This window comes from Gekko japonicus, unplaced genomic scaffold, assembly GCF_001447785.1.
Source record: "Gekko japonicus isolate JY-2015 unplaced genomic scaffold, Gekko_japonicus_V1.1 scaffold897, whole genome shotgun sequence".
NCBI lineage: Eukaryota > Metazoa > Chordata > Lepidosauria > Squamata > Gekkonidae > Gekko > Gekko japonicus.
In genome coordinates this window covers 893,155-903,708 of record NW_015164211.1, presented here as the reverse complement: position 1 = coordinate 903,708, position 10,554 = coordinate 893,155, and the positions used below count along the sequence as shown (strand labels likewise).

At 43.8% G+C, this 10,554-nt stretch overlaps 1 protein-coding gene across 1 annotated transcript in view; it reads right to left on the bottom strand.

Moving 5' to 3' along the window:
• TFB2M (transcription factor B2, mitochondrial) overlaps positions 1-7,866 on the bottom strand; it is a 16,675-nt gene extending 8,809 nt beyond the window's left edge. The window contains exons 1-3 of the mRNA XM_015408455.1: positions 7,517-7,866; positions 3,171-3,259; positions 2,804-2,957 (exon numbers count right to left, since the gene is read on the bottom strand). Coding sequence (XP_015263941.1) covers positions 2,804-2,957; positions 3,171-3,259; positions 7,517-7,859 — 586 coding nt within the window. The 5' untranslated portion in view covers positions 7,860-7,866. The remainder of the gene's footprint in view (positions 1-2,803; positions 2,958-3,170; positions 3,260-7,516) is intronic.
• Between the last annotated feature and the right edge of the window lie 2,688 nt (positions 7,867-10,554).

Here is a 10,554-nt window from a genome sequence, read left to right as displayed (position 1 = left end):
TGTAATCCCACAAGGAAGCATTTAAATACAGGAAGAAAGTACTAACTTCCAGGAAACTAAGATAGTTATATAAAACGTTATTAAGATACATTGTTGCTGAAAGGAATTTCCAAGATAAACAAACCTCTCACAGTTAAGAACTAAGTCTCTAAGAAAATAAGCTTCAACTGTACTCTGTTGCCTATTCAAAATATTATAATATATAATAATCCTGTTTTAGGGTGGCAAGAATTGATGCGCGCCGAAATCAGTTGGCTCCCTGATGTGTCACTCACCACGGGTCTGTATCCATTGGCTTCACTGCCTTGCAGCGTTGCCTCAGTCCCATCCACAGAACCGGCGGCCAGCCTCTCACCCTCAGTCTGCAGGGAGCTGCCGGCAGGGCGTTCTATTGCCCCTCAACTCCGGGGTCTGGGGAGGGGGGACACAGTGGGGGACCAGGCCTCAGTGTCCTCAGAGGCTCCCCAAGGTAAGTAGGTGGCCTTCCTCCCCCTGGTCATCTTACTTTGGTGTACTGGACCTCCAGGCTCTTAATGGGCTGAGGCAGCCACAGGGGCCCCTTCCTCTCTGGCTGCCCTTTCTCCATTGCCCCGTTGAGTGCTGCCATGCCCGAAGCTCTTGCTTGCCTGCCAAGCCCACTCAGCCCGCTGACAGGGACGTTGCATTTATTCCCAGCAGCCTCCCATGCACGGCCCTGCGCTGGCCCTCCCATTACCTTCCTGGCTGGCCTGGCCACTCCCTGCCCCTCCCCCCCCCCAGTCGCAGCAGGTTAAGTAGGAGGGAGCCCGACCGCAGGGGTGCGCAAAGCTACTGATCCAAGGCATGCTGGCCGGCTGGCTGGTGGCTAAGTGGGAGCAGCGCAGGCTGCGCCTCCCCGAGGAGGCAGCAGCAGCTGGGCCAGGCTGGGGTCCCATGGGATTTGGTGGCACATTTTTCTAAATCGCCCAGCACCTCTCTGGAACCAAAGCCAAGCCGCACTCTCTCTCCCAAGCACACTCTGCCCCTTTAAAAGCCATCGGAGCAGATTCTGAGAATCACAGATGAGGGCAAAGGTCAGCGTGGGCAGGGAGAGGAGAAGCACGCTGGGCTTTGATCGCAGGTCAAGGGCTAGGGGGAGCCGCCTAGCTCCTTAGGGCTGCTGTTTGGCCTTCAGAAACCTCCACATGCAGGGCGGGCGTTCCCAGGTGGGTGGGTCCTAAACTGGCCTCCTGCAGTACCTGGCAGATCCAGCGGGGCATTTCACGCTTTCCCTGGGAGCTGCCCCTGAACTATCCCCCTGTTGGGTCTTTCTAGCCAATTCCAACCGCAGGAGCAGCCCCACTCTTCGTCCGGGTGCCGAAGCACAGATTTCGATCACCACGCCAAGACTGAGGGCAGAGCCCGTGTGCCTTGGTACAGCCACGCCCTGCGAGTCTTCCTATCTTTCCCCATTGAACAGTCCCACGCAGCAGTGTGCTCGGTGCTGTGCAGCATCAGAAATTCTGGGCCCCAAGCGGAAGAGGCGCACTGCAAGGATGCCGGCGTGCCCTTGCTGGGCGTTGGCAGTGGGTTTGTGGCTCCTGGCTGGTGATTGTTGGGGGGGTTTGGGTGCGGGGGCGGGGGGGGGGGAGAAGAGCGATTTCTCATCCCCTGCCTATCCCTAACCCAACTGTGCCTGTTCAATAAAATCAACATTCCTGTTTGAAGTTTACTTTGTGTCAAGTGCCATTTACAAAGGGAATTTATAAAAGGGCGCCTGCTTAGCTACAATAAATCTCTGGCCTGGTCAAAAGCCCAATAACTTTTCTATCACAGGGTGGGACACACAGAAAGTTATAATTCTAATACACTATTAAGGGGCTGCTCAGTCAGAGTGGGGAACAGCATTTTGGTGGGAAAATCTGCCTCACAGTAAAGAAGAAATGGGGGTTCATCATAACAGTCTTCTTCCAAAGGGCTTTTGGTGAACTGAAAGGATGCTTTAACTGGTGGCATTTTAATGGTTGCTATTTCACTGTTTTATTGCTCTAATGGAGAGGTTCTCAGACTTTTAAAAACAGAACCATTTCAAAACTTGTTTTTTGGGACCCACTTGCAAAGTAACTTCAAAATATTTTCCTCCTCCCCATGCAAAACACAAGAATTTTACTTCACTCAACAATGTACTCACAACTTATTTTTCATGTTTAATATTATGAATATAAAGCATTATTTACTTACCTATGTACTTCATTTATTACTTTTGTCCCCAATGGGGCCCCAAAGTGGCTTACAATATTTCCCCCTTTTTAATTTCATTTTCACAACAACCCTGTGAGGTAGGTGAGGGTGAGAGTATGTGACTAGCCCAAAATCACCCAGCAAGCTTCCATGGCTGACGGGTGATTTGAAGCTGGGTCTTCCAGATCCGAGTCCAACACTGTCACCACTACACCATTTCACATATTAAGCAAAGAGAAACTCAAATTTACTGCACAGCCTATCCTTTCAACCTATCCTTTTCTCTCTCCTCCTTCCCAGTCTCACAGCCCATGAAACAGTCATGACACACTTTTGGATCCTGACCCACGGTTTGAAGACCACTATTCTAATGTATGGACATACTTCTGAATGAAGCCTGTTTTGAGTCAGTCAAATGGAGAATAATCTGATACAAACAGAACAAATAATTTTTAAAAATTGCTCTCAACTGTTCATCCACAAAGTACAGGCTATTAATTTGAAACCAACTCATGATGACCCCATCCATGAGGGCATTCCAGGCAAGAGAAGAGCAGAGGTGGTTTGCCATTGCCTTCACATATGCATACAAATTATGATTTACCTGCTGTCCAAGGAACAGGCAGGATGCCCAAATTCTCAAGAAGTCTCTCAGAATACATAACAGGAGGTCTCAGTGATCCCAAACCAACAGGGTCCAGTTTGAAGAAATCACAATGCACCACTTCCAGTTGCCCGTCTAATTTCCTCTTTAGAGACTAAAAGTGAACAATTAGAAGGTTACATAAATGTGTGAACTACATCACATCAACCATTAGTCAATCCAATATTGTTTATTTGGAGAAAAGCATCTCTACAGAGCAATCATTCCAGCCTTTCTATGATGACACTTTAAGCAGAGATGCTGGAACCTTATGTTTAATTACGAATGCTCATAAGTTCCATTGCTCATTTAAATAATTAAAAAGTACCTCCAGATCAGGAAGAAAGGCATTATTGCTCTCTAGTGCTATCACTTGGGAACCAGCATTGAGTAGTGTCCGGGTCAAGATTCCAGGACCTAAAAAATAAGTGTTTAATATTTTACTCTGAAGTGTTTAATATTTTACTCTAACAGCAGAGATTCATACAGTTTTACTTCATACAGTCTTTAAATGAAATTAAGCAGCATGTAATTTATCAAAAGTAAAACGTAAACATGCAAAACTGCTCATAGGCCTGCACTGCTGGACTTCATACCTCAGTACAAATATACAAATACAAGCAAATTTTATGAGATTCAGTAAGATTTCAGAAATTCCACTTCCTTGTATTTTTCTTATACTTCCTGTAAGTCTACAGGACTTCACAAATTTCCCCAGAAGCAAGCCAAATTCAATACAGTAGCATTGTCAGTGCATTGATTCATGGATTGAGGGACCTATGTGGACCGATTACAATACAAGTCAGGAAGCTATAGGCAGAAAGGGAAGGAAGCAAAATCTCCCTTCACTATCTGCTGATGGGAGAGTGACTTTGCTCCCTTCTTATTGCAACCTCCCAACCCAAGTGGTACTCAGTCCATGCAGTTGCCACAACCATTGGCATCAACTTTCCTGGGGTCAGATGGGGCCACTGGGAGTACAGGGACAAGAAAAAAGATCTGTAACCATCAGCAGAAGGCAGTGATGGATTCTAAATTCCAACCAAATGAGAGTCTGAATAAACAAGCATGTAATCAGGCAGTAATCTTGCATTTAAAGCATGATTTTCCTCCATGGTACTCTGCAAAGGTCTGAGTTTGCTAATAAGGGAGTTCCTTTAAAATACCAGGTTTCCACAAGCAGCTTCTCCATTTTAAACAGAAAAGGGACTATTTTAATCCCTTGTTCCACAAAACCACTCAACTTGCTAGTGGCAAAGAACTTTTCCATCTTTTTTTTAAAATTCTATTTCCACACATAAAGCAATAACATCCTAATATTAAAACAAATCAATACTATAAACAGTACACTAGAATACACATTTGACATTGTTACACATATAACTAATGCAATATTCATTTAGAAAGGGTGACATCATAAAACAGTGCTTATGCCATACATACAGTATACATATCCTTAATAAGAGTAAGGATTTTGAGTTTTTAGGAACTATTTCAAGCTGCAACAGATAATCCAGTAGAATAAATCACACCTGCAAAGTCACTGTGAGGTGGGTTTAACTCATACTAATTTGATATAAAAGTTTTTCCATTATATACATCTCCCATATCTTCTGATATAAGGCAAGGGTTGGTGGATCTGAACATTTCCAAGTAGTAGCTATAGCATTTTGCTGCCACTAAAAGGATGGAAATAAATTTCTTTCTAATCTGCAGCACTGACACTTCAGCCCAATAATTCAAAAATACTACTGCAGGGGTATGGGACACTTCATAACCAGTTATTACAAATATTTGATCTAACACTGCCTGCCAGAACTGCTTAATTCTCTCACATTGCCACCATCAGTGCACAGAGGTTCCTACCTGTCCACATTTCTTCCAACAGAGTGGTGAATATGATGCAAAGATATGCAAGAGTCTTTGTGGTGTTAAATACCAGTGAGCCAGAATCTTGAACATTTGGGTTCTCACACTTATCATCTGCGAGGAAAACGTATTCAACCTCCAGATTTGTGACCAGCTACTTTCTGACAATGTAAGGTTACAATCAATTTGCCACAAATTCTGATATGAAAAAGGATTCTTATTTTCCAGTTTTCCATCTTGATTATTTTTCTGGGCAATATTTAAAATGATGGATCTTACCATTAAAGCTCTAAATGGCTTGGGGCCAGGGTGCTTGAAGTACCACATCCTCCCTTATTGACCAACATGGCAATTAAGATCTGCCTCACAAGCCCTGCTTTTGGTGCCCCTGCCTTCAGAGGTGAAGCAGGTGGCAACCAACGACAGAGCTCAGTAATGGCATCTCATTTACGGAGTGCTTTTCCACTTGAGACTCACCTGGTGGCTACATTGTTTTCTTCAAGGCACTAAGCCAAAATATTTCTGCTCACCCAGGTTTTTAATTAAGGAGTTGATTTTTAATACTATTTCATCCTGGAAACTATTTCTTTAAGCTGCCAATAGTCTGTTTTTATGGTCTAAGTTTTAATGCTGAGCTGGGTTTTTAATGCTGGATTTTATTTAATATCTTTTGATGTTTAGTTTCATTCTTTTTATTTTCTAAACCTCTCTGAGTAGGTTCCCAGAGAGGCAGCATAAAAATAATCTAAATAAACAAATATTGCCTATTAAGGCAAATGAATTTACTTCACTGTACCTTTAAGCCTTTTTCTTTCGTTTTTTGACACCTTCTGCCTCAAAAGCAACTCTGGTGGATTTTTTGTTTATTTGTGGATACCTTTCATCAAAGTATTTTCTCACGCAGGAAAAGAAAGGGTGAAGAGAAAACACAGCAGTGCTACAACAAGCAGCCCATTTTGACCCTGTTCTAGTACTATCTAGCAAGTTTTTAATTAAATTATATTTTCTGCTAATTTCCTAGTAACAAGCTTTTCCAAAACCAGTGGAAAGGGAGCTTCAGTGATATTGCCTGATCATATGCATATCTGCTTAGAAAAAAATCCCAGTCAGTTTACTGGGACATTCCTAAGTAACTGCACAGAACTGCATCCTTCAACATATCACAAATTCCCCTTTTAATTTTCTAAGATAGATTCAAGAAGTTTGGAACCAGAACTTTCATCTGCTTGAAATCTATGACGGTCTGCTTGTTCACATGCCAACAATGCCCCTCTGTTCTGTACATAGGGCAAACCAGTCTACCTCTGCGCAAAAGAATCAATGGACACAAATGGCAATCAAAATGGCAATATCCAGAAACCAATAGAACACTTCAATCTACCAGGACATTCCATCAAGGACTTAAAGGTCACCATAATTCAACAGAAACATTTCAAAATCCAATGGGAAGCTACTAAATTGGAATTCATATGTAAATTTGACTCAGTCAGAATTGGATTGAATAGAGACTTTGGATAGTTATCTTATTAATAAAAGTAACTGCCTTTCAGGTATTCCATTCAGATTCATCAACAGAAGGGTCATACCCAGCCTAGATTGCGCATTCACACAGCACTTTCTGCATCTTCTCCCCTAACCACCTAATATCTCTGGCCAGTTTCTTCATACCCTCCATGCATCTGATGAAGAGAGCAGTGTTTCTGGAAAGTTATACTACAATAAAGTTTGTTAGTCTTAAAGAAGTGTTACTGGGCTTTTTACTATTTTATAAAGAGGAAGACAACCAGAACTGTTCTGAAGGACATTCTTGGAGAAGAAGCAAAACTGGATCAGCTCTGGAGGTAATGTCTCTTAGGGAGAAATTTCTACATTGATGGTCTTAATGCCTTCTGTTGCTTCTCCCTTCCAGTTCTTCAATCTCAGTCCCAGTGCATTTATTTTGTTTTATTAGGTTAAGAAACTTTGTTGTTAGATTCCAATTATGTGCATTAAGCATTTTAGCCATATAACCAAATTATCTTTACCCAGAAGTAAGTCTCACTGTGATTTTAGAATACCATTCAGCTATTTGCCTAGGTAATGTACTTTACATAAGGCCACTGTCAGCATAATACCATAAGTATAAGAAATTGAAAAAGCCCCACCCACTTTCTAAAAACATTCAAGGCACCACGGCACCTATGGCCACCACACTGGGAACCCATCACATAAACAACCTACAAATGTAAACAAATTATGGACTGATTTAATTTTCTTCAGTCTGCAAAATTTCCTTTACCAAAACATCTGTGTGTTGTATAGCATTATCCAAAGCTCAGCAACTCTAACCACTACCATTATCTTCCACTAGCAGATGAAGACCTTTTTGTATAATTTGGCATTCCCTTACTGGCCCTCCTTTCTTGTCTATGTTTTTATAAAGGTTTCCCTTACTCGAAGGCCAGTCGAATCCGACTCTAGGGAGCGGTGCTCATCTCCATTTCCAAGCCAAAGATCCAGCACTGTCCGAAAACTAAACAAGCGGTGCTCATCTCCATTTACTAAACGCCAAGGCACACAAAACGCTGTTACCTTCCCACCGAAGCAGTATCTATCTATACTTGCAATGTTTTTAACTGCTTTATATATGTGTACCGTTTTAGAAGCTTGTTTTCAATGCTCTTTTTTAATCGTCCTCTGCCTTGAGGGCCCTGATTGGATGGAAATGCAGGATAAAATATATTAAGCAAATAACAAGGAACAGCTACTTCAAACGCTCCCCTGAACAGAATGCCTATCCGCCGAAGGACGAAGTGACTCCCTCACCTGGCTCGCATTCCACCACGACTGCCGGGCGCCTGCTGGTGGGCTCCAGGACTGAGTTGTGACACAGTCGAGAGACCACGGTACGTGCCAGGTCGGGGCAGGCGATGAACCTTCGCAGTGGGGGTGGTGCCCGAGAGTTTTCCAGGATTGCCCGGGCTGCTTCGTCTGCCTCCGGGACTCGCAGAGGGAAGGAACCTTCTGCCGGGCAAAGACGCCTTTGGCTTTGCCCTGCTAGGCCTCGCACCGCGCGCCACAAGACAGACGAAACGGCTGCCGCCAGCACCACGGGCCTCCCTGACAGCCCAGGCGCGGTTACCACCATTCCCGCCGTCGTGCCCAGCATCCCTCCAGTAGCGCGCGCCGGTCCCCACTACCTACACGTGCATGTAGGAGGAGTGACCTTGATGGGAGCACGCACCCGGAGTATTTTAGTGAGAGGACTTTGGTATCAACTTCCGCTTCCGTTGAGCTCCGGGTGGATGGTTGTTCTAGCCCTTTTTTGGGTGTCTGTGGTAGAAAGCCTGTTGGGTCGGTCCTCTCTAGGCGCTCGTACTCCTTGGTGCTCACCTTTTGCTGCTGCTGCGGCTGCTCCTCCTCCTCTCAGGAGTCCGCAGCTGGGTCACAGGTAGCTCTGTCTATAGCTTGTCCTCGTTTCCCGCTGTGCCAACGTAGGAGCTTTGCCGGAACCTTCGCGAGGCGGCCGTAGATTGAGGTAAGGGGGAAGGAGGCTGCCCAAGCCAGGCTTCTTAGAGCCGCCGCTACCTGCGCGGTCCTTTCGCTCTTCGGAGACTGTGTGTTTAGCTGCTTATTGCCTATGAAGCCTTCGCGGGGTAGGCAGAAAGATGATTGCTGCATAGGAGTGAACGACTGGGGGAGCTGGGTGGGCAATGATGGGATGATCTGTGGGGAGAGGGAACTACTGGAAAGGCTGAAAACAGGAAAGCAAGAGAGGTCCCCCTCTCCAGCATAGGTTTGTATAGATTGGGAATATAGGATTTGACCTGGAAAGGTACTGCCTGTTTTTCTCTGCAGCTCTCTTTCCCCCCTTCTTGTGTGGAGAGCTGTGCTTCCATCTAACTGCTTTTCAATCGGATATCCCCATTTTGGCTAACATGGCATTCAAGCCGTCTGAGTTAGGGGCCTTGTTGTCACCCCTGAACAGCCCTTAGCACAGTATAACTTTGGTTACCAAGCTTTTGTTTTATTTTATTTTCTCCAAAAAGATCAGGGTGGAGTTGGTAGACTTATCACATTTTAGTCTCAAGCGAATACTGTGCAATAAGTTAAGGCTACCCAGCAAGCTTCAGGGCAGAGCAAGGCTCTGAATCCAGGTCTCCTGTATCCAGCACTAGCCACAGCACGAAACTAGTTCTAATTCTGGGGTTTATATAGGTTGCTGTTCTTGGGTAAACTTTTGGTCCTTCAGTATTTTGTCTCCAACTTGGAGCAACCTCAAACATTACACAGAACACTTGGGCGTCTGTCCCCTAGAATGTTTGTATGTAGAAGCTGGTGCATGTACAGTGATCTTATGTGATGACCTTGGGCCAGTGGATCTCTCTTAGCTAGTGTGGTGTAGTGGTTAGAGCATCTGACTAGGATATTAACAGCTGGATTCAAGTCCAGTAGCACCTTAAAGACCAACAAGATTTTCGAAGTATGATCTTTCAGGATTCAAAGCTCCCTTCATCAGACAGCTTTGACTCTTGAAAGCTCATACCTGGAAAACCTCGTTGGTCTCTAAGGTGCAAAATACCAATAAAGCTCTTTGTCCTTGTTTTGTTCTTAGCTGCTTTCAACTCTACTCAGGACCTTATACTTGTGTTGGGGCTTAATTCAGGTGACATTTCCACCTTTTACCAGGCCAGTTTTGTTGCAAGGGTGTTAAATCAAACCGGAAAGGTCACTGAGGTGTGGTAACTCTGTAGTTAGAGCACTTGAGTACATTCCTGAGAGTTGTATCATTCTTCATAGTTGCCTGCAAACTGCCCATATTGCAGTGTCGTATTAGCATAACTTTTAAAGGAGACAGATTTAAAATTTGCTCAAGCATGGAGAGCAGTGACCCCAAGGGCTGAGGAAGAACTGCCAGTGCCAGATAAAAATAAGATTCATAGTTCTGATATGTGTCCAGTCAGTCTGTGCAAATGGTATCACAAGCTATTGACCTATACTTTTTTGTTGTGTTTTTCCACCAAGGAGCTCCAGGCACTGGTTGTTCTGTCCCCCATCACTTTTGTATTAAGCCTTGTGAAGGTACCTTGTGAGATAGATTAGGCTGAGTGAGAATGATTGATCCAAGAAGATCTCCAGTCAGTCTGTGCAAATGGTATCACAAGCTATTGACCTATACTTTTTTGTTGTGTTTTTCCACCAAGGAGCTCCAGGCACTGGTTGTTCTGTCCCCCATCACTTTTGCATTAAACCTTGTGAAGGTACCCAGTAAGTTTCATGTCTGAGTGTCTCCCAGATCCTTGTCTAAAAATGTAATCCAAAGCAGAATTATAACCTTCTAAATCAATTGGAAACCAATCAGTGTAGAAGAATGTAACTGTTCAGGATTATATTGCAATGTTTCAATCACCAGTGTACATGGAATAATGTTTCATATGAGCAAGAGGATTCATAATGGTTGACTTCTTGTTCTCTTTTCTTTTTCTTACATTTTAAGATTTTTTTCCCCTTTTGTGGAAGTCACTGTGAATAATGTATTTATGTACATGTGTAAATCATACTATTTCAAATAAAAGTAATAGAATCATAGAGTTAGAAGGGGCCATACAGAACATCTAGTCCAACCCCCTGCCCAATGCAGGACCAGCCAGGACCAGTCCCTAACTAGTTAAATAATTTGCACAGCTTTATGAGGGTAGTACTAGCCAGAATTTACTTGTGTATTACATAGACAATCTGGTAAGTTTCACAGATAATAAGTCCTTTAGATCTGATATTTGGCTCTTATTAGGAGCCCACAAAATGACAACTGAATACTCTTTTCTATTCTGCCTCTGCTTTCTCCCATGTATCTGATGCTGTTT